Below are 22,990 nucleotides of genomic sequence, written 5' to 3'. Positions count from 1 at the left end.
TCTGTCTTTGTTGTATGCAGCACCATGTTCCTGAAGAAACGTCTCATTTCACTGTTTACTGCAACATCTCTATATGGTTGAAATGACAATAAAAGCTTCTTGACTTGACAGCATTAAACTACTATGGCATAGTAATCTTACAACCTAAAATTTAAATAGTTTTCCTCTGTCTAATGCTGTGGTTGTGCCATATTCTATCCATCTCTTAATAATAGATTTAATGGTGGTCCATGATTGATATTTTCCTATTAAATTTGTTCTGATAGATACTTGCTCTTCATGGTGTTTGTATAACAGGACAATGTCTAATAGCAACAGTTTGCACTAGAACACCAAGTATTCACACCAAGGGTGAATATTTATGCAGCCACAGCTCTTTAATGTATAATTTATCTTATTTAAGTACAGTTTATAATTATATTTATAGTTGACTGAACATACATTTCAATATTCAGCAAATCAGCCATGAATAAATGTGTAAAATAATGATATGTAGATGAGACATAAAAGATATAGTCTGATGAGGTCATGAATCATTTTTATAACATTTCTCATCAAATAGTGCATTTAGCATGACAAAAGAACGATGGTCCATAAACAGGTTTTTACCGGTTGAATGCCTTTGACACACAAACATTAAAATTAAATTACTAAAAGGTTAAGTGCAGAAATACAGTAGCAAGTAGCCTACTATCTCAATCAGGTGCCGTCCAACATTTTTCAAGTAAGGTGTTTATCTTTAAATCATAAGAGCTGTTCAAACACTAACATTACTTTTCCAATAAAATGAACACATGCAACAGCAAAACACAATGAACAACTGTGTGAACTTTTACCAAGAAATAAAATTAAAAGAAATAAAAAGACAAAGAATACTTAAATAATAGACATGCTCCTAAAACTACATTTTGTGATTTGAAGATTACAGCTTTTTAACAATTACAACATGATATGAAAACTATAGCTAGGAAATACAAGATATTGCTCAAAATAGAGAATATGGAGTATTATACAAGATGAAGCAATATACTGTACAATAAATGGTGTATAACAACTACCAAAGGGCAATAAATAAAACTATGGACAAGAATATGGACAAAATAGCAAAAAATAATTGCTTATATTCAACAGAGAAAAGCCCTTACATACAAAAATACATATATCCACTACAAAACATTCATTATTTGTGTCAAAAATATACATTCTTTAATGTATATCAGAACTATATTAGGTCCAAACAAACTTTAAGATGCTGGCAGAAGGACAGCAAAAACCACTTAAACACTAATGTTCACTAATCTTAATCAAATGTTCAATGTATAGGCCTTAAATATAACTTAGCATTACTAGTAACTGTCTTTTTATGGGTCATACAACATATCCAAATAAATATCAATAAAAAATATCCAAATAAAATAACCCTCATTTGCAAAATAAAGGAGAAACTAATACAATGAAAGTATCACACCTTTTAGACCAAAATATTAGCTGTCATCGAAAAAATCTACTAGATTGTAGTAAATACAATGCAATGCAAAATATTACTTCGCAGATAAATATTTATTCTGACACATATTGTGCACTCTGGTTGCTTAGCAAGTTTTTGAGAATTAATGCATGTTCATTGTAATTGTTTTACTTGGATAAGTGGGCATTTTTTTAGCTTTCTATCTGCCCTGGCCCCTTTAATGCCATTATCATCACTGACCATTCTTTTAACCCCAGGCACTGCACCACTGCTCCCAACCTCTGTCTGCTGCACTTCTTTTTGTTCTCTCTTTCCTGAAAGCCGGAAGTCTCGTTTATTAGCAGTAACGACTCGCTTGTCAAGTGCATTTCTCGTGCCTACAGGTGAATCTTTGTGACCCTCTGCTTCAGCAACCTGCCCACTGTGCCCTTTCCAGACTGATGGCTGTCTTTTGCTCTTCATACTCAGTTCCTGAGAAACTTTCTGCAGATTTCCAGCAACCTCCATTTGTTTTTTTGGACTTTTTGGGCTTACAGGATACTGAGGTCTACCCATGGCTTTGTTGTCTGAGGCTGAAGCCCTACTTTCGCTATTGCTTCTTTTGTGTGTGATAGTTGGTGTAGTTTTGCGCTCCAGCAGTGGGCTGAGACGGGAATGTCGCTGGTAGGTATATGAAGAACAGATGCCATTGCAAAGCGGGGAGCGTACGTGGCAGTAGAGGCAGCGAGAGATCTGGCATGATGATGGGCTTCCCAGGGATGACAGAGGAGCAAGAGGGAAAGGGCGCTGACCCTGACGCATGCTTTTTGGGGAGCTAAGGCGTGATGGAGGTGCTGTATGAGGCCGAGAAAGGCTGGCTATTTGTGGACCACTAGGGGCACGACCTTTAGAACGTACATAGGTTGCCATGGGTTGGCTGCTCTCATTCTGAATGGTCTGGATCTGATACCACTCTAGCTGCAGCAGACGTTCCAGAAACATCTCCAGCTGGCCAACCGGTTTTGGACGCGGTGCACGTTTCCCTTCCGTGTTCAAGAAGATGGCAAGTTGCCTCAGGCTCCAGGTGTTAAAAGGTGGAGGTAGGAAATCAGGATAATTGTAGCTATCACTTTCTGTCTGCACTGTCCTGGGGCCTGGGATATGTGGATGCAGATCTACTGAGTCAACAATTTCTGCTCTGAGATTGAGCTGAGGAGGGGTGCAGGGAGAAGGCAGCACAGGGAGCCTCTCTGAATCGGACAGGTCACTAGCACTGTCTGTGTCATCCTCTTTGTGGTTCAGGAGGCGCAGGGACTCAAGGTCTAGGACATTTTCAGGCAAGCGGATCTGATGAGGAGCCAGCGGAAGTGACAAAGCACGCCGGCTCTTTTCTCGGGCTGCATAGTTCATCTCAACCCCACTGCAGCATGGGAACTGTTGCGGCACTTTCGGCCTCTTCTCTGCACATTCTGATGGAGATGGCTTGGACCTTGGATACCTTATATCAGCTTCAAACTGTGTGCTATAAACATACAGAGCACAGCAGAGGTTTGTTTGGAAACAAACATTGGTATACAATATAGCTAAATACACTGGCACTTTAAAGAGGCAAACTCACTGAAGCAACTTGTATGTGCCAGTGTTAGGACTCTTGACATGCTTTGTTCGGTTCCTGTGCTGGCCATTCTGACAATTCACAAGAAAGGCAAATTAATTATATGTTATATTTGCATGTTTTCTGTGCACCCGAAAAGGCAAACTTACAATTTCAGCTCTGGGTAAAGGATCCTTGTCCTGCCCGGAAATGACATTCTTATGCACCGAGCTTTTCTTCTGTGGGTTCTGGTTCTGAATGACTTTTTTGTCTCCGGTTTGATTGTTGCTGAACATACAAAAAAAAAACCTTAATGAGATTAGGTTCTATATATTGAAGCTGTTATATGCAAAGATCTTCATAGTTACCTGGTCACAACTGCAGTATTTTCTGTATTTTTTACTCTAACCTTCTCTTTAACTGGGACCCTCTTCAGGATCGTGGATGTTGTCCTTTCCTGTAGAATGGGTCCCATTGCAACAAACCCACCAGCGCTAATGTTGCCAATAAATATCCCATTTAAACCAGTGAACACGTCTTGCTCTCTCCATTGCAGAATGTCACGACGTTATAATTTCTACACGCCTGGAAACGGTAAACAGAAACAACAGCAGGTTATTAAAGGTCGGAACAGTGAAAACAGTAGTACAATGTACCTCCTGGCGACAACCTGACTCCAACAGCCAAGCTTAAGTGCAGCTAACAACATTCTAGGTATAAAACATACCTTCAATTGATCAAATTGTCAGCGATCACTGACGGATTTTTCAGCTTGTTTACGCTCTCCATGTTCAGCGATGCTGTGACGAGGTGCATCACGGGAAATGACGTGCGCCGTCAAAAGAAATCAAGCGGCTGGATATTTTGCCACAAACAATAACACCGGTTCATATTGTCAATACAAGCAGAAAAACATGATATTCTCGTGATTTAGACACTGAAATGGGTATGGGACAGTGTTCACAAACGCTACTTACTGCTTTTAATGTAAGCAACTTCATTACCCATAAAGAAGTAGTGCAGCAGACACGCCTCCTCAGCGTGTGTGTGTGTGTGTGTGTGTGTGTGTGTGTGCTAGTGACGGCAATTCCGACTCTTTAACGAGTCAGATCATTTTGTCAAGAGCCGACTCTTTAATGAGTCAGATCATTTTGTCAAGAGCCGACTCATTTGAAAAAAAGAAAAGTCTCACTTTCATTTTTTTTTCTACCTCGAATAAAATTTAAAAGTCACTGTTCTTTTTATGGATAAAATTGTTAAAGGAATCATACGCTAAAATTGTATTTTATCACACTAATATATGTGATATGTGTATAATAATATATTATTTATCTGTAGTCAGGGATTACAGATAAACAAATAAAAAAGTAATACGTTTAAAAAAAGAGGAAACCGGTTCACATGCAATCGGCTCAAAATGTTCATCTGAAAGAACCGGTTCAAAGAACCGACTCGTTCCCGAAAGACACTTCAGTAGAAGTACACTTCTGCAGGCTTTGCGCAGTTTGTAAGAACAATGCTTTAGGCTTACGTTGTTCAGTTTAACATAAATTACCTTCATTGTTTTGCGAACGACGTAATATGCAAACAATACTGGACGATCTGCAGATGAACAAAAATATCAAAATGCATCGGATTGGAAATTTATGGTGAGACGATATGGTATGACGCACAAACTGCTTCCCAGGTGACATTTCAATAACGTGGAATTACTGAACTAGAGAAAATGCTGGAAAAGGCATTGCACCTTAATTCTGCTCAGACGTAAACACTTATTTATTAGAACAGTCCTCTTTACTTGGGTTTGTCACTGATTTATTGTCAATGGCCTTAATGTGTAATGAAACTAAATAAATGATTCACTTTATTTACCTCCAGGTGTAGAAAATCACTGTCGTACTTTGGATATGGCTTGTTCTACAACACACAGCCAGGACGAAACATCCTCAGGGGAATCGGATGATGAGCTATTTTTTGTTGGGGTGTCTGGTGTCTCAAAGCAAGTTTCCCCTCTGAAGCTTAGAGACAAAACTTGGTCAAACCCCAAAGAAGAAAGAAAGCCTGTGAAAATTTGTCCACCTAGTACCACACCGCCGCAGCTGAGGCCAACAGGACGTAGTTTCTCATGTGAACCTCCTCCCAAACCCATCATCCAGAGACGGGCCCAGTCTCTACCGTCACCTTCAGAAAGGCGAAGACTCAGTCGTAGAATCGGTGTCCGATTTGTGGACTCACTGGGCATGAACTTAGAAAACGTTAAGGTTTTCAGAAGTGGAGAAGATCCATTTGTACCAGAACATGTTCTCTTTAGACTTTTAATGAATGCAGAACTAGCAGCCAACAAGAGCTTGGAGATTTCCCTACCATATTTGAAACCTGTGTTCCCTGAGCAACCTGGAGACTGTTCAAATTTCCTGGAACGTTTGTGTAACCAGCAAGTGTGCTTGGAACGTGTTTTATGTTATGAGCCAGGCATCATTGGGATCGTCCAAGTGGTTAACCTGGCCTTTGAAAAAGAGGTTATCATTCGTTATTCTTTCACAAATTGGAAGAGTTGTGCTGACACCAAGGCTTCATGGGTTGCCAATAAATACATGGAAGGCCTTTCCAGTGGATGTAGCTGTGACAGTTTTCGGTTCCATCTTCCTGTTCCACCATTCATCTTACACCCTGGAGCAGTGTTGGAGTTTGCAATCTGTTATAAAGTGCAGGGCACTCAGTTTTGGGACAACAATGAGGGACAAAATTACAAGTTGGTCTGCCAGAGCTACAAAATCCCTGTGCCTAAAGAATGTGAAGACAGCATGATACATTTTGTCTGATTTGCTCTGAGTCACTGTATGTATACATTCACTGGCCACTTTGTTCACTACATCTTCTTTTGTATTTGGTGAACATACTGTAGATGCATATTATTTGGGTGTTGGAACATTCTCAACACACCAGACATTAACATGGTTGTGGCACAGTTGTGTGTGGTATTGGCACGAGTGTCTCAGGCACAGGAGTGTTTCTTACTGTAGGTTTTAGCACTATGTACACTTAACCTAATATAGTGGCCACTGAGTGTCTTCTTTTAACCAGCACATGTTTATTGTATTAAAATCAAGTAACAATCTGATTGCCAAAATCTATGACATAGTGCCTGACAGAATCAGATCTCAGGTCTCCAAATAACTATCATGACTATGTATCTTTATAGTTGTGCAACCAGCCTGACTTTTTGTCATAGGGCAAAATATGCACTATTAGTTTAATGTGAGCTAAAACTACTGAATATAATGTAGGCTAAAAATGTTATAAAACGTTTTGTCACTATTTGCCCAATCCTTTTTTATCTAAAGTGCCTTAGAAATTGATATAAGTCGGTAAATTGCGTTAAATTAACTCACAGATTTGTAAATTTAACAATAAATACTTTACTCCACTCACTGTTGTTCGCGGAGATTAGCTAGAGCGACGTGCAATACGTGAGTGTTTTTTTTTTTTAACTGAATCATTGAAGCGAACGGATCACTAGTGTCTAAACGACTCTAAACGACTCTTCCCTGTAATGCACTCGTTCAGATGATATCTGGTCGTAATTTTTTTTAAGATGAAAAAAGTATGCAATTATGTCAAACTGTTCGTATAATAAAGTACGTTGTCACAATTATCGACATGCCTGCACCTTATCAGACAGATGTGTGTTTTATAAAACAGTGCAATATTTATATTTCAATTTTTATAATGTATATTATAATAAAATCTTTGTAATAGCAAGTATTGAAGCACTTTATTTATTTATTTATTTATTTATTTATTTATTATATTTTTTTGCAGTTCATGGAGTCAAAATAACCAGAACGAGTCACTTAGTTCACATAGATTTGAATATTTAAAAAAAAAATAAAAATAACGGCTTATTTTCAGTGCTAATGGATGTCGTTGCTCGGGATTTTTTCCCGCTCATTGTTTGTGGAGAAAAACAGGTACTATGACACAATTGCTCCTGAAATTGGTTTCACCATTTAAGTCTTCTGTTATTTTTATTTAGACATTTTTTTTAAGAATTTCAAAGACAGTCGGTATGATCTCGGATTTACTTTAAGATTTAAATAACGTTATAGTGCTACTCAGACCTGAGGTAAATATATCTGTCGTCCGAGTCCTTATTAGCTAATGGCTAATAATGGGCTTATTATCTAACGGAGCTCGCTAAGTTTAGGTATTAAAATCACGAGGTTTTGTTAATAAATATAGATTTATCTTGAACAGTGTGTATTTAATACATATTTAGTGTTCGGATATTAATATATAATAAGTAGTACAGCCGATGTGGCTAACCTTTAGCTACAAACAACGTAAAGTTAACGGTTATATAACGAAATTATATAACCGTTATATAACCGGTGTTGGTTCTCCGTGACACTACAGGCTATGATAATATTCCTAAGAAATTCGAGATAAATTAATGTGATATATTCTTATTAATGCGACATTTTGCCAAGCTGCTTATGGAAATAGCGTTTCTTCAAATTAATAGAGACAGGTAAATATTAGATAAAGGATTGGGGCAGAACTCGCTGGACAAATACAGAATGTAAAATAGCAAATAGCAGCATGTAAAATGTTGTTATAAAGCCAAAAGGTCTTTTGGTGCCTTATTAATATTCAGAAAATTAATATCTAATAATAGTTTACATTAGCTTTTATATATAGTGAGAACATCTCATGTGGTTCACTGTTTTCTTCTGATCTTTGCATTTGTACTTTAGACTGTGATTTTGATTTATAGATTTGTTTATTCTTAATATGGTCTACTTGTAAATCATTGAATCAGCCATATTTTTGTAGGTAAAATACAGATGCAATGGCACGCCTTCAGGACAAACAGGTGAGAATTTATGTTTCCATTTATTTATTTACTGAAAAAAGTGTGAAGTGCAAAGTCTTAGTCAGGGTTGCTGTGGTTTCAGTCACAGATTTATAGTGCCATCTTATTTTGTTTATAAAAAAAAAAAAATTACAGTTTTTAAGTGCAGAGGTGGGTAGAGTATCCAAAATCTAGTAAAATTCATTCATTCATTCATTCATTTTCTACCGCTTATCCGAACTACCTCGGGTCACGGGGCTCTAGTAAAATATTATCTTAAAATAAAGGAAAACCTTAATATTTACTTGAGGAAGACTAATAAAGTATCCGACGAAAAAACTACTCAAGTAACTAGTTACTAGTTACTTCTGATTTGATTGATATGAAGCGAAAACCAAGAATTTCAAACTACTTGGAGAGTTTTCACACACCTCTCCTTGAAAGTCACTATGTTCTTCTTATATAAAATATAGGTTGAAGTATAGCAGCCTATCTCAGTCCAGTGATGGGCACATTTTTTTTGTCATTTGCAAAAAAAATCTCAAACACACCCAGATGTTTTTTTTAACAGTTAACTCTGTCTTTATTTTCACTTTCACAACACAAACTTGTCAGCATCTGAATTTAAACAAGCTAACAACAAAAGAGAAGGTGTGTTTGCAGAGCGTGTTTGTTATTATGTTTGTGTATGAATTTGTTTGTGTGTTTGGTCATATGTTCTTTCTTGAGCAATCAGCTTGCACAAGAATGCACATTTTTTTTATGTCTGGGAAGTTAGTATTCCAGGCCACAGTCCTCATTTAAAATACCAAAAAGGTCTTGGTACTCCACCTCCGATTCACTTTTGGCAGATTCATCCTCGAGTATGAAGTCTCCCTCCTCCTGTGCAACCTGAGCATCAGCTTCTTTTCCTCCCAATATATTCAAAAGGCCTCTATCTCTATCTATCTTAAATTTTGAGCCACTATCTCTAGTTATCATTATAATCTTTCCTCTGATTTTGTACTCTACATGTAATTTCTCTAAAGAAGCAGCAATTACATCGATTGTGTGTGATCCTGCCATCCGTCTGCAAGCCAAGGCTGGTGAACATCTCTCTAAAGATGTACAGTTTATTCAGACTTGAAGTTAGTTGGTACATAACCAGATGTTAGGGATCCATTGATGATCATGGTGATGAAGGGCAGAACGTCTTGTAAGATGGTCTGGAGCATAGTGGAAGGGAGTGGATCCAATGGGGAGGTGGTAGGCTTGTGAGATCGGATGATTGTAAAATCTTTTCAGACAAAATTGATCAGCAGATCTTCATTGCAGGGCTGGAAAAGGCACTCATGATCTTTCGATTCTCTTTTTGAATGAAGTTCATCAACCATGACTGAGTCTGATCCTCAATTTCTTGACTTGATTGGTTCATAAACGTTAAGCTTGTTTTTGTAAATCTTCTGATGAAATAATAATATGCATATTAGGTTACATTTGGTTTTATTATACATTATAACTTGAATCAAAAATTAATTGATAATAATGTGCCCACAGGCACTTTGCACAAATTGCAGTAAGCAAAAATAATAGGATTTTTCCTTTTATGTGAATTAAATGATGTGAATTAAATGATGTGAATAAATAATGTACTGCTCTAACCAGCTCTTCCTTTTAAGAGCAGTTCCCCAAAAAACATACTTTAATTCTTACATTTTACAAGTACATGAATTCTTTAGCTAGGAATATTATAAAATATATGTATAAAATTTATGTATGTTTTACACTTTAGTGAGGTGTCTGGATTTGTGTATAAATGCAAGACATCTTAGTACGCTGTTCAATTTATTTAGTTTTGTAGAAAATGGATAAGTAAATGTGCACAAAATCTAGAATAAAGGTTTGCGTATGCCCAAAAATATGTCTGCGGCATCATTTTCAACTTATTTTTTGTACTATAAATGCATGAACTTTTTTAACATGTGCATTTAGGTGGAGGAATTTGTAGATCAGGCTTTGAAAAACAACTTCCAACCTTTGGAGGAGTTTTTACTAATTGAGACCAGAGAAGGGATTACTTCAAAATGTTCCAGGCAGTTCATCTCAAAACTGGACAAACTAATTAACAGGGTGAGTAATTTTTATATTTATATCTATACATAGTATGTGTGTTCGGGTGTGTGCGGGTGTACATCAATCAACCATAACATTAAAACTAGTGATAGTTGGTGTTCCTTGGACCATTTTGGTTGGTACTAACTGGGTTCCAGAGATGCTCAGACTAAATTGTAGCATAATTTTCCCTTGTTAAAGTCAATCAAATCTTTATAATTATTCCTGCTATCAAAACAACAACTTCAACTGACTATTCATTTGATGCCTAATACAGTATATCCATTGCAATGAGATAATGTTCTTGATGTTTTCCATGTTCTGACTGATAATTGACTGATGTATGCTCTATGTAGGAACTGGACCAGCAGAATGTGAAGAATGCTTCTGTGGTATTTACCATCTTTCATAAATTGGGGAACACACTGGTCTTTCCAGAGGGTAAAGGTATATCATTGATGGTGTCACAAGGACTTGTGAAAAAGATAAGTATGATGGTATTACTGCTATGTCATATTTGGGCTGCACACAAAAAATCATAATAAAATCACTAATCTGTATATAATTAAATGTCTTGATTTGTGTTTGAGTCAAGTTTGATATAGAAGCGAATTAGACTACAGTCTTTGCACTTGGGCACAGAACCACTGTTTTTAATTTGTTGTGATCAGTGGACATAGACATTCTACCTTATACATACAGCTCAAGCTCACTACTCTGGTCTAGTGAAAGAAATGAAAGGAGGAAGAAATGTTTCGAAAGCTAAGCCATAAATTCAGCAAAAACTAAATGCATGTTTGCAGTAAAATGAAAGACCATTTGTCCAGTCTAGATAAACATTTATTATGTATTCCATTTTCAAACAAATTGAGAAATTAATGGGCCAAGGAGTAATGGAATGTCATTGATACTTTCTCACCTAGAAAGCGTTTATCAAGACAGAAGTTTACCTACAAGGGGCCTAATGATGGCAGAACAGATATACTGTCATGATGTTTTAACCAGTGATTCATATTGATTCCTAGAATAATCTAAACTTTAAAATAACTTTTATATTAAATAGCAATTATTTGTGCAAATATGGCACCATTTCAGTCATTTAAATTGCTTTATATAGGAACAGGTGGTTCTCACAGTCTACTACAGAAATTGTACTAGTGCAGTGTAGGACGTGTATATAATAATTCATGTAATTCATGTATATAGGGGTCTCAACAAAATTGGTGTGTTCAAATATTATGAGGGGGGCACGGTGGCTTAGTGGTTAGCACGTTCGCCTCACACCTCCAGGGTCAGGGTTCGATTCCCGCCTCCACCTTGTGTGTGTGGAGTTTGCATGTTCTCCCCGTGCCTCGGAGGTTTCCTCCAGGTACTCCGGTTTCCTCCCCCGGTCCAAAGACATGCATGGTAGGTTGATTGGCATCTCTGGAAAATTGTCCCTAGTGTGTGATTGCGTGAGTGAATGAGAGAGTGTGTGTGCCCTGCGATGGGTTGGCATTCCGTCCAGGGTGTATCCTGCCTTGATGCCCAATGACGCCTGAGATAGGCACAGGCTCCCCGTGACCCGAGGTAGTTCGGATAAGCGGTAGAAGATGAATGAATGAATGAATGAAATATTATGAGTGAAAAGAGTGAGATAAAATATAACGATTCCCATTTAATCAAAAGCAGCCCTATGTCAAATGCATTTTAGAATAATTTAATTATGCATTTATGTTTACCTGGTACAGTGGTTTGAGAAAGTCAGAAAGATATGGGTTGAAGCTGGACCGACAAGGAACGAGCCGTTTGTAAACTTAGCTGAAGACTTCTTTGATGCATTGATGGTAAGCAAGTGTTGCTACTGATAAACTAATTATTTCAGACATACCAGAATTGTTTAAACTGGACAGAATAACTGTCCTTTCCAATTTCTTGTATGCTCCTTTAGGTCATTCATGAAAGTTGTAAAGAGGGTAAGGTTCTTTTTTAATCAGAATAAATCAAATATAATTAGGCAAGAGGGCTAATAATAAAACAAGAAGGCTTCCCACGTTGAAACATTGAAGTCTAATCCTGTTTAATGTGTTTTGCAAGGTACTTTCCAAGTAACAGAATCCCTGCTCCATCACATTGGCAAATTGGCTTCTGATCCCCAAGTTAACATTCTGATTCAAAAAGAGGTAGGTCAAACGATTCATTATTTAAAATACATACTACACTACTAAAATACATAAAATTACATACTACACTGTCACATTGTAAATTGGGGTAGCCCTTAAATGTTTGTTACCAGAGATAAACTGTAGATTTTATACCCTGAAGCTCTCTCAAAGAATAATTCTGACAATGCTCACATAAGACACATTTGTTTTCTTGAAATCAGGCGGTGAGGAAACTGAATATGATTTTAGGGAAGATCCCATTACAACTGAAGAAAGAGAAAAAGATCTTGTCATCTCAAGAGGCATCAATTGTCATGTACAACTCTGTTTATCATATTTAAACATAATCTTAATGTAAAATACAGTTTTACATTTGTTAATAAATTTATACTTCTTTGCCTACAGGAGTGATTTGGCTAGTCGAATTATCAAGGGAGGAGGTTGGTGATTAATTTGTTAAATGCATTATTATAGAGCTACGCTAATTTCAGTTTTTCACAGCTCCAAATATTTGATGTTAGCATGCATTTCATTTTGGCCATTTCAGCTTTAATTTTCTGTATTAGAAATTGAGTTGGACTAAAGTACATATAAGGTCATGAGAAAAAGATAGTATACCTTTATTCAATGTTTTTGAACAAACACAACAAAAAACATAACAGACACAAAAATATATAGTCATTTTACCCTAAAAAGTTAAGCAGCTTTCAGAAACTAGGTGGGGAATAAATAAGTATGCGCATTTTTCTTCCTTAATCAAGAGAGAAATTAGCAGTCAGGTTTCCAAATAAAATGCACAAGATGATTTATTCAAGAAATACTCTTGGCAATTTGAGCTGATGCCAAAAGATCTAGATTGTGTTCTGGAACAAATGTTTGGTCATCGTGCAAAGTGCCGTGTCAAGTCAAGTCAAGTCACTTTTATTGTCACATCACCACAGAACATGTGCCTTGGTTTGGAGAAAGCCAAACACAGTACAGTATATCACCCCGAACACCTTGACATATTTGGCGCCATGCAACAGGACAATTATTACAAGCACTTCAGCAAATCGATGCCTGAATGGCTAAAAAAGCCAAAAATCAATGTTGGAATAGCCAAGTAGTAGACTCCAAACCTCAACCCCATTGAGATGCTGTGCAGGATCTTAAGGGAGCTGTGCATAAACAAGTACGGGGTGGGTGATAATTACAATAAAACTACTGTAAGTGAGAAATTTGCATTTACATCGTGAGAGAATGATAAACTCCTACAAAAAACATTTACTTTCTGATAATTATTGCTAACGGTGCTTCTACATGTTGCAGAATTATGGGGTATAATTTTTGCTCATGGTTTCTGAATTTTGGCTTACTTTCTGGTTGAAAAATAACTACATATTGAGATCTGTTTTTTAGTTGTCACCGAAGGTTATTTGTTTGTATATAGAAGTTTGTGAACACCACACAATTGTTTATTTATGTTTTACATAACCTGACAGCCTGGAGAGTATGATGTAATAACTTAACAAAGCTTTTGATTCGCCAGTTGTTAAAATTAGGGGTAAAGAGGGAATGTACCTCAAAGCATTCAAAAAGCTTTAGGTACTTTATGGCATTTTGCCATAGATCGTTAGATTGATAGTCTTGTATCGATGGCATGAATCTGCACCTTTAAAGTGTTTTACTTCAAGCATTATTCTTTGGGGTGAAAATGTGGTCACACAGACAGCAAAATTCATTTCATATGCTCAAGACATGTCACAATAAATATTTGTTTGTATTGCCTGTAAAATGTTTTAATGCACATGCCTGGTACTGTGTAGATTATGATCTCCAGGTGGCTTTGATGGAGGCTCTGTGTAGAATGACTTCTCGTGCCCAAAGGAGGCAGCTGGCTGATCTGTGGTTCAGAATGGAATTTGTTGCCTCTGCATTCAACAAGATTCAGGACACAGAGTTTGAGACTGTGAGTGATCATGTGCTAATGAAACTCTTATTTCTTAACATTTACAAGGAAGGACCTGGTCTAACTATTGACATACAACTAAATCTAAAATTAGGTATCAGATTCATTCATTAAATCATTTTTTAATGTTTTGTTCATACATTAGCTTTTCCTACTGGATATGACATTCTGTAGTCGCAGTCACAACTCCACTCAATTTATCTTACCATGTTATTCTGTTGTTAAGTCAGTTACTGGTTATAGTAATGTAGTTTATTTACGTAAGAAGACATTTCAAAATAATATCTAAAAAAAAGGTTTCTTTCACCTTTGATTTGTTTCACATATATAAATAAATAACCCCTCTCAGAAATACTGAATTAAAACTAAAAGAAATCTGTCAAATAATTTTTTTTTAATTATTGACGGATCCTTAAAGCATCCTAAAATGGAAAAAGTAGGATCAATGCATGCATGATTGTGCTCTTTTTCCCCCTAGGATTGCCGAAAGTTTTTAAATCTAGTAAATGGAATGCAAGGTGATGATCGAAGGTACCTTTATTACCTCCGAGGCAGTTTCTATTTCCTTAACCATATCATACCAATGGATATATTCATACTGAAATGTTGTTGTTTTTTTTGCAGTGTATACTCCTATCCTTGTCTGGAGGTGTTTTTAGACAAGCATGTGGTAAGTTGATTGTGGACATTCATCAAGAGTAATTAGGGCCCTGTTATTTCCACAATGCTGGCAACATGGATAGAATCACTGAATCAAGACAAAAAAGCAGATTTCAAATATATACACAGAAATTTGCAGAATTTGAAGATCTGGGGGAGATTATGTTTCTAAACATATAAAGGTTTTGATGAATTTGTTAGCATGCCATGCATAGATATTGACATTTCTTTTAGTGATCTCTATTCTCATGAAGTCTGTCTGGCTTCTTCATGTTCGTATCACAGGATGCAGCGTGCACAGCCCCTATCCATCAGTAAAGGGTATGTGGGTTAGTGAGCTGCATCTGTATGAATGATGGAATAGTCTCAGGTACCAAAAAAAAAAAAAAAGATTGATTGCAACATTAAATAAATAAACTAAAATCAATATTCCAAAATTTATGAATCAGTACATCAGCTTTTCTACATGTTTTGTTCAATAACATACTATAGACAACAAATAACAAAGAGGGAACAACTAAATCATTAGATGCAAAGTTGAGTCTGTGGAGGATTTTGTGCCCGAAATGTCCATTTTGATTAAACAGTGCAAACGAGGCATGGTGTGAAAAAATGAGAGCAGTTTACATCAAACTCAAACTTTTTTGTCAAATACCTGTTTGAGGCTCCAGTTTTAACTCCAGAGTAGGACAGATGTCACTCCCGATCAAGACGTTTGTTACTTTCCATTTCACACACTACACTGGCTCTTTGCCTGCCAAAAATTGACATTCCATGTCCCCATGGCTAGATTCATTTGTAAGGGTTTAGTCAGTCCGTCGATTGTACACTTTTATCTCTCAGGTGGTGTGCCTACAAGAAGGCTCCTTGTTGTCATTACAGGCCGATCCTGATCGCATTAAATATATAACCACGCTGACTCCACCTTTAGGCCTTGTTCCAGGGGTGGGACCCAGAAACCTTAATCCATGCAGGGTGCATTTAGTGCCTAAGACACCGGCAACATGTTTACTTCAGAAAATATAATTTTTGTATTAGTAACTAAAAATATACTGCTGTAGTGTATCCTAAGGTTTATAGCCTAGGAGTAAGTTTATTCTCTTGAAGCCACACTGTCAATTTCATATCATGAATTCCCACAAGATGTCGCTGTATCGCATGTCAGAGAATTGTTACAGATTAATTGTATCTACAGGATCAGTTACAGGTTTCCCTTTGAATTCCAAATCTCTTTTGTCATACAATAGTAAAGGGTAGCTTAATAGACAGATAAGAAAAGTTACCACATGAGACTATCGGTGTCTCAAAGATAACATGCCGATCAATAATAAAAATATTTCTATAGTTATCTTGCCAGTTTTCTATTACTTCTTTTATTTTTTTATTTTTTACTTGTTTTTATAACCAATTTTATGTTACTACTTATAATACTTCATCGTTATTTTTTATATGGTTGTGTATCTGATGCATTTAATTTTTGTTTCTTTACAAACATAGTTTTTAATTTTAGCACATACAAAGCAGGATGAATGTAAAAATAATATTCGAGTGGCAACAAAGCAAAGTGGCAGTCTGGGCATTGTTATTTTTATGTTCTCTGTTTCACCACAGCATTCCATTATGCCAGTACAGCTTGACATACAAGGACACATTATATATGTCGCATTTCCAAATTTGTCATTTGAATATTTTGAAACCTCCTCAGGGGAAAAATCTGTAGTTCTGATTAGATTGAGTAAATTCATTTGAAGCATGAAACATTCCCACTACATTGATGCAATCAGGTGGGCTAGCAAACCCTTTTTCACATGACGTTGATGACTATAAGTCTATAAAGTGCTGTGCTGTCATGTAGTAGTCAGGTGATACAGACAGCAGATATATCAGATTGTGTGTGGGATGTCACAGAATAAACATCATTTGAAAGTTTCTGTTTTCTTATTAACAACAGCAAATTTAAAGCAACTTCATGACAAAACAGCTTTATAGTAAATTGTGCAGTTCCTAAAAACTTGTTCTTACAGTTGCTCATGCCTGTGGATGAAAACCTTCATGAGTTCTGGATTGACTTCAATGTAGGAAGCCAGAGTATTTCCTTCTATTTCTGCCTTGCTGATGATGAATCAAAGGTATTTTTTATAGGGTTTGTTCTTGTTATAGTATTTTAACATCTTTTCACAATAATTTCTACACCCTACAGCCGTAGCTGATGGATTTTGGATTGCATTGGCATTTTTTGATTTTTTTCATGACCTATTTCCCAGCAGGACATCCAGTGGGACACTCTGTGCATAACAGAAAATGAGGTCCACAGTTACACAGTGGAAGGTAAGATAAAGTATACAAATTAAGCAATTCTAGTCAAACTCATGGTTCTGGTACACTCAGTACAGGCCATTTTAATGTTGTTTTCATAGATGTGAACCTGTTAAGCTTAGAGTATGGGTATGCCTAGTAGAGAGAGTACACTCTCCAGTATATTTTGTCTGGCTTTTCATTCCTAGAAGAGAAAGATATAAAAGTGCTGCAGCTGGTTCTAACTGAGCCAGTGTGTCTGAGCAGTATCGAGGGCACCAGACTCCACATCCACTTCAGTTCCTCCTTAGACATCCTCAAGGCCACCAAAAAAGTCTACGGAGAAACCAAGAATAAAGTGAGTTGTGGCATTTGCTGTTTGTTACCTATTATTAATATTTACCTATTAATTGTACAAATAATGGCTGAACCAGAGATGTTTGTACACATTAGGAGTGCAATAGATATAATATCACTACCTACGTAGGTAATTAGTTCATAGCTAGTTAACTAGTGTAAAAAGAAAGCAAAAATCAGTTATAGTTCAGGTGAAAAATACTTGTTGGTATCACAGATTTTAGGTAAATGTATAACTGTGAAAATACAGAATTTTTCTTTTAATGTGCTGCAATTACAGAAGTTTATTGGAAAGACTACCACATCAGTGGTAAAAACCACTGTTCAGATAATTATGGATGAAGGAGATTCACAGGTGAGAAATCTTGCTAACTTAGAAATGAATGTGGTTTCTTTAAATAATAATTTGTCTAAGCATGCCACATGTTCAAAGATTGTGATAACACAATCTGGTGTCTGATAGCATCCTGGGACTCATGCAAGAAGTTTTATGCAATCCCAAAAATGTTTATGTAATGGTTATTTTAATATATATACTATGTATTACCCAATGGTTTAACTAGATCAGCATATTGAAATGGTAGTAGACGCAGAGATAGCAATCTCACATACTTTGCATGCAACACTGGATAGCCTTCATTCTTGCTTTCTTACACTAGAATAAAAATTATAGGTATAAAAATAAAAAAAATACCATAAAACCTTTTCCACCCAGAATATGAAATTACAATGGATTAAAATTACATGGAAAACAATCAGCAATCTAATCGATTTTTCTCACATCATCTTGTTTTATCCGACTGCTGAAGAAGTGGTCCACAAAGAGCTTACACAGCATGCAGCATATCTCACTTGTTGAAAGATATTGATTGGATAAGTGGTATTAAAAAAATTCCACAACATTAGTGGTACCATGGAACACTGTAAAGGCCATCCCTAACAAATAAGTGTCCTTACCAAGAACAGGAAGTCCCTCCAAAATTGATAAAAGGACAAGACAAAAACTTCCAAGCATAAGTAAATCACCTTAAGCCACATGGGAAAAAATGTCCTGACGAGACCAATTAATAATTCCATAATTCTAAAAGATATCTTCAAAAAGCACATCACCAAACACCTTACATAAAGTGCTGCATGGTGGTGTTTCTGTATCATGTTAGAGGGCTACTTTTCTTCAGCCAGGACTAAGAATTTTTTCAAGGTGAAAAAAAACTTTTTTTTTTTGCTAGAATGGTTTTGCTAGAATGTTTTGCAAGGAATAGTGAAAGTGACGTGACATACGGCTAAGTATGGTGACAATACTCAGAATTTGTTCTCTGCATTTAACCCATCCAAAGTGCACACACACAGCAGTGAACACACACACTCCGTGAACTCACACCCGGAGCAGTGGGCAGCCATTTATGCTGCAGCGCCCGGGGAGCAGTTGGGGGGGGTCAGTGCCTTGCTCAAGGGCACCTCAGTCGAGACTCAAACCCACAACCTTTGGATTAGGAGTCAGACTCTCTAACCATTAGGCCACGACTGCCCCATTTCGCATATCCCAGGCTATTATGAGCCTGGGGTCAGAGCGCAGGGTCAGCCATCGTGCCGCGCCCCTGGAGCAGGTGAGATTAAGGGCCTTGCTCAAGGACCCAACGTAGATGTCTCAGCAGCTTGTGGGCTTGAACCCCGACCTTCTGATTAGGAACCCAGCGCCTAGACCATTACATCCTGGGAAAATATGTGTCATGCTCCCAAAACTCTGAATGTTTTAATAAACCAAAATATGAGTAAGTATTTATTTAGAAGTGTTCACAATTAGGCAAGTTCCTTCCTTTTTCCATTAAAATGTTACTCACTGTTTTCTACATTTATTTACATTGTAATTTCACATTGAGTAGAAAAAGTTCTGAAATGATTTATCATGGTTTAATTTTTCTACATTACTAAAACCTGACATTTTAACAGGGTTGTGTAGAGAGACAACATCACCTGTCTCTGACAGTGACTCCACCCTCCCAGATTAATGACTTCTACGCTTAACAACTTGCACGAATGCACACTGCTAGGATAACTTATTTTCAGTCCTTAGCTCTGTGTTGTTCTATGTAGCTCTGCGTTGTTTTATGTAGCTGTATGTTGTTTTATGTAGCACCATGGTTTTGGAGGAAAGTTGTTTCATTCCACTATGTGCTATGTCCGCTATATATGAATATTGAAATGACAATAAAAGCTACTTGACTTGACAAACAATTACTCATGATCAAGTAAAGCTCAGTGTGTGTCTACCTCGGCCATGTTTACCATGTTAGGTAAACTCTTACTCTCTTACCCTTAAATTTTTACTCTTTAAATGTAAACTGTCGGCCGCAATAAGTCCTAACACTGTAATTCTAACATTCATTATGTGTTCTTTCTCCAGTCTTAAATCATGCTCATGTCACTTACCTCTTGTATGTTGTTTATATGTACATGTATTCTGCTTGATTAGATCTTTAAAAAGTGTCATTTTTATTGTAGGAACTTGTGATGTGATGATGTCTGTATAAACCCTGAATTTGTTACAGTTTACATTCCAAACTACAATAAACCACACTTAAACATTAATTTTCTCCAAATAAAACCATATTTTGCATCCTACCATGGTTAAGGTTGATGTTAAATGGGAGTTTTTTGACTGCTGGATTTTTGTCACGTAAACAGGTTCTTTTTCCCGAGAGTCAGGGTTCCTCTCAGCATGTGGAAAAAATTGTACCTTCTTCAGTGAGGAGTGACACCTACTGTCAGTCACTGATAACAGAGGAGAGAGATAACCAACACCTCAACCAGCAGGCAATAATATTCTAATTCTATGACATGCTAAAATATACAACATTTGATTTTTAGTATATTAGTTTATATAAATCTTTTTAACATTTGTGGCACCGCTTTGTATATTTGTCTTCATACTTTATTTATTTATTTATTTATTTATACAAATCTTAGTAAATTAGTAGATTCTGTTAACATACCCTGACCATTCACATTAATAGGAACACCTGCACATCTGTCCATTTATGCAGTTATTTTACAGCCAATTGTGTGGCAGCAGCACAATGCATAAATTCATGCAGATACAAATCAAGAGCTTCAGTTACTTGTGTGATCACATCAAACACAAAGTAGCAGGATAAGTGTGATCACTGTGACTTTGATAATGACATGGTTGTTACTGCCAGATGGGCTGGTCTGACTATTTCAGATGCATTTCTAGAACTGCTAGGACTTTCACACACAGCAGTCTGTACGACACAGAACGAAGACCTTAGAAATGTGTGCAGGTGGAAAAAGTATTTTTTTTTTCCCCACCCACTCACTGCCCACAATTTTAACAGTGAAATCCATACATATTTAAACGTGTGATGTCACATTCATGTTTGAGAGAGGTAGCATTGAAAATGAGAAGAAAAAACAGGAATTTTGCATAGGTTTTGTCAGAGATCAAGATAAAATGCACAGTTACCTCTGTTTAAAATTTGATAAATAAAAGGAAAAAAATGGATCAGTGATATTAATATAGATTTTTGCATTAGCCTCAGCTATTGACAATGCCCATAAAATGTCTTTTAAAAGAGTCTTGGATAGTTGAGATGAGGAAAGAAAGCCATTTATGCTATGTCATGTTGTGTAGGACAGTGATTAGTTTTCATTCAAAAATTTTCCTAATGATGATTGGTCTTTTTTCCAGATGATAACCCCATTAGGTAGAAAGGTGTCAGAGTCATGTATGTATGTCTCTGGTAGTGCAGGACGTAAAGTTGGCAGAAGCCTGTTCAGCTGTGTGTTGCCTGAATGTAAGCCGAACTCTACGTTACTGTATAGAAATAAAATATTCATAAAGTATTTCTCTCATTTGTGTCTCATCATAGTTTCACTATTGCCAGCACTGTAAAAAGTGTGTGTATATATTTATATATAAATTATATATATAAAAGTATATATTAGTATTGTATAGTATTTTTGCTTTGTTTTCTATGGTGTCTCTCCAAAGCTGCCTCACGGAAGGCAAAGTTGAAACCAGCTTTAGAGATGATCGCTTCCTCAGAGAAGAGGAAAGCTTTGGAAATGAAAGAGCCTTTAACTGCCAAATTATCTCACAGTTTGCAAACAGTTATTGTGGAAAAGGAAAGCACAAAGAAACAGGTGTGTATTAATTTGCAATGTATAGTCCACTAAAAGGCCAAACCTATACATGAGTTGTGTGTCTGTGTGTAAATAGGCAGTTCCAGATCTACAGCGCCCAAATGTACATCCATGCCAGGAAGGATTACAAGGTGTGGGAAAATATCTTAGGGTAAGTTACAGTACAGTTAAATACAAGTATTTGGACATTGACAAATCGTTGTTATTTTAGCTGCCAAACGCAGTATATTTTAGTTATTTTAGTCCTGTTTAGCTCTATCTAATAGGAACATTGTCACAAAGCAGATATTCAGAAATAATTATATTCTGGAAATATGTTTAAAATTAACACATTTGTTCATAATGATCAAGGAGAAACTCACTTACACTAAATGAGAAAGAAACCTTAAAAGGAACCAGACTTATGTGCTTGACACCAGATAATTTTCCTTCTATACTTGTATATATTAAAAAATATATTTTTATTTTTTTTAAATGATATAGCAAAAGAAAACAGGAAAATATGAACAACTTATGAGTATGCACATAAAAGTCGTTTCTAGGGGGAAGAGAGAGAACACAGATTATTAGGTATGCTTTTGTCTCATTGTTTAAAAAGCTGTTTATTGCCTGCAGAGTGCAAACATGGACTCTGGCAGTACTATCAATGACAGGAAACTAAATGGAAGAGCCAGAAATTAAAACAGAAATAAGAGCAGCCTGAGACATAAAGCGCCTTTCCACTCCATTGAATGTGCGACTGCATCCAAACATCAGTTTACCAAAACCGTGAACTGCCCACATATTTAACAAAGAAAATCTATTAATAAAAGGAGACTTAAACATTAAGTCGTGAATGAGTCTAATAGAAAGACAGGGGTGTGGATAAGATAGGTGTGATATCATATCTTCTTTTTCTAGTACAGTATGTTCTAGTCTGGTTGCTGCAATAAGGGTGTATTTATGCACTTAACTGAACCTCCAAAAAGCAAGAATTTCAGTGTTCCAACCCAGGAGTAATAAAGGCATGAATTAGTGTATCATGCATTGGTATAATATTTCTTATCTTAGCAATATTTTTGATATGGAAAAAATCTTAGGAAGTATGGGAACTTCTGACTTGCAGAAGGAAGTTAATAAGCATCCAGTGTCTAATTTCTCAGCTTAATATAAATCTATCAGCATAATAGTGAAAACTAAAACCATGTTTATGATTTTTTACTCAGAGGTAGCATATAAAGATTAATTTGTAAGTGAAATAATGAGGTATGGAACAGCTGAGCAGCCAGTTGTCTGGTTACTTTCTGGTCCCTTAAAAAAGAATGTGCTGTTATTTTAACACCATTTATTTGAACTTGGATGTACTGTAAATAACCTCAAATTAAATTTGAATGTTTGCGACTTAAATCAAATTTTAATTTCAACACACATAGCTAAAGCTAAAATAACAATACAT

General features: G+C 36.3%; 3 protein-coding genes across 13 annotated transcripts in view; 2 read left to right on the top strand and 1 right to left on the bottom strand.

Annotated features, from left to right (window-relative positions):
• Positions 1-521: 521 nt before the first annotated feature.
• Positions 522-3,986, bottom strand: fam217ba (family with sequence similarity 217 member Ba). The gene is made up of 5 exons (XM_060894433.1): positions 3,769-3,986; positions 3,410-3,626; positions 3,212-3,329; positions 3,066-3,133; positions 522-2,969 (listed from the first exon to the last, which is right to left on the bottom strand). The coding sequence occupies exons 2-5, from the start codon at positions 3,514-3,516 to the stop codon at positions 1,622-1,624; spliced, it is 1,641 nt and encodes a 546-aa protein (XP_060750416.1). The 5' UTR covers positions 3,517-3,626; positions 3,769-3,986; the 3' UTR covers positions 522-1,621.
• A 519-nt stretch (positions 3,987-4,505) lies between these two features.
• ppp1r3da (protein phosphatase 1, regulatory subunit 3Da) lies at positions 4,506-6,803 on the top strand. 3 transcript variants are annotated; one of them, XM_060894895.1, is made up of 2 exons: positions 4,506-4,690; positions 4,920-6,803. In XM_060894895.1, exon 2 carries the CDS (start codon positions 4,949-4,951, stop codon positions 5,861-5,863), a length of 915 nt encoding a protein of 304 aa, XP_060750878.1. In that variant the 5' UTR covers positions 4,506-4,690; positions 4,920-4,948; the 3' UTR covers positions 5,864-6,803. The 3 variants fall into 3 exon arrangements, with proteins under 3 accessions (XP_060750878.1, XP_060750877.1, XP_060750879.1); XM_060894894.1 differs by having other exon boundaries at positions 4,506-4,703; XM_060894896.1 differs by having other exon boundaries at positions 4,506-4,728.
• A 154-nt stretch (positions 6,804-6,957) lies between these two features.
• The window catches only part of sycp2 (synaptonemal complex protein 2), a 27,154-nt gene continuing 11,121 nt past the window's right edge, over positions 6,958-22,990 (top strand). For 5 of the 9 annotated variants that reach the window (XM_060894752.1, XM_060894748.1, XM_060894751.1 and 2 more), the window contains exons 1-20: positions 7,437-7,572; positions 7,878-7,917; positions 9,868-10,005; positions 10,344-10,472; positions 11,709-11,813; positions 11,918-11,942; positions 12,064-12,149; positions 12,353-12,447; positions 12,537-12,571; positions 13,937-14,079; positions 14,558-14,610; positions 14,704-14,749; positions 16,764-16,868; positions 17,004-17,067; positions 17,244-17,392; positions 17,672-17,746; positions 20,077-20,205; positions 21,101-21,206; positions 21,404-21,555; positions 21,632-21,706. In XM_060894752.1, coding sequence (XP_060750735.1) covers positions 7,894-7,917; positions 9,868-10,005; positions 10,344-10,472; positions 11,709-11,813; positions 11,918-11,942; positions 12,064-12,149; positions 12,353-12,447; positions 12,537-12,571; positions 13,937-14,079; positions 14,558-14,610; positions 14,704-14,749; positions 16,764-16,868; positions 17,004-17,067; positions 17,244-17,392; positions 17,672-17,746; positions 20,077-20,205; positions 21,101-21,206; positions 21,404-21,555; positions 21,632-21,706 — 1,734 coding nt within the window. In that variant the 5' untranslated portion in view covers positions 7,437-7,572; positions 7,878-7,893. Of the gene's footprint in view, positions 7,013-7,032; positions 7,168-7,436; positions 7,573-7,877; positions 7,918-9,867; positions 10,006-10,343; positions 10,473-11,708; positions 11,814-11,917; positions 11,943-12,063; positions 12,150-12,352; positions 12,448-12,536; positions 12,572-13,936; positions 14,080-14,557; positions 14,611-14,703; positions 14,750-16,763; positions 16,869-17,003; positions 17,068-17,243; positions 17,393-17,671; positions 17,747-20,076; positions 20,206-21,100; positions 21,207-21,403; positions 21,556-21,631; positions 21,707-22,990 lie in introns of those variants that run through there. The other 4 variants (XM_060894745.1, XM_060894744.1, XM_060894746.1 and 1 more) reach the window with 4 other exon arrangements.

This window comes from Tachysurus vachellii, chromosome 19 (assembly GCF_030014155.1).
Source record: "Tachysurus vachellii isolate PV-2020 chromosome 19, HZAU_Pvac_v1, whole genome shotgun sequence".
NCBI lineage: Eukaryota > Metazoa > Chordata > Actinopteri > Siluriformes > Bagridae > Tachysurus > Tachysurus vachellii.
The sequence above is the reverse complement of the archived record's forward strand: the minus strand, read 5'-3'. Positions and strand labels throughout refer to the sequence as shown.

Excerpts from the sequence above, each read along its gene's own strand:
- fam217ba (XM_060894433.1), bottom strand. The coding sequence starts at position 3,516 with ATGGGACCCATTCTACAGGAAAGGACAACATCCACGATCCTGAAGAGG. Across the intron at positions 3,330-3,409 it reads AATACTGCAGTTGTGACCAG|CAACAATCAAACCGGAGACA; the intron begins GTAACTATGAAG and ends TTGTATGTTCAG. Across the intron at positions 3,134-3,211 it reads CTTTACCCAGAGCTGAAATT|AATGGCCAGCACAGGAACCG; the intron begins GTAAGTTTGCCT and ends GTGAATTGTCAG.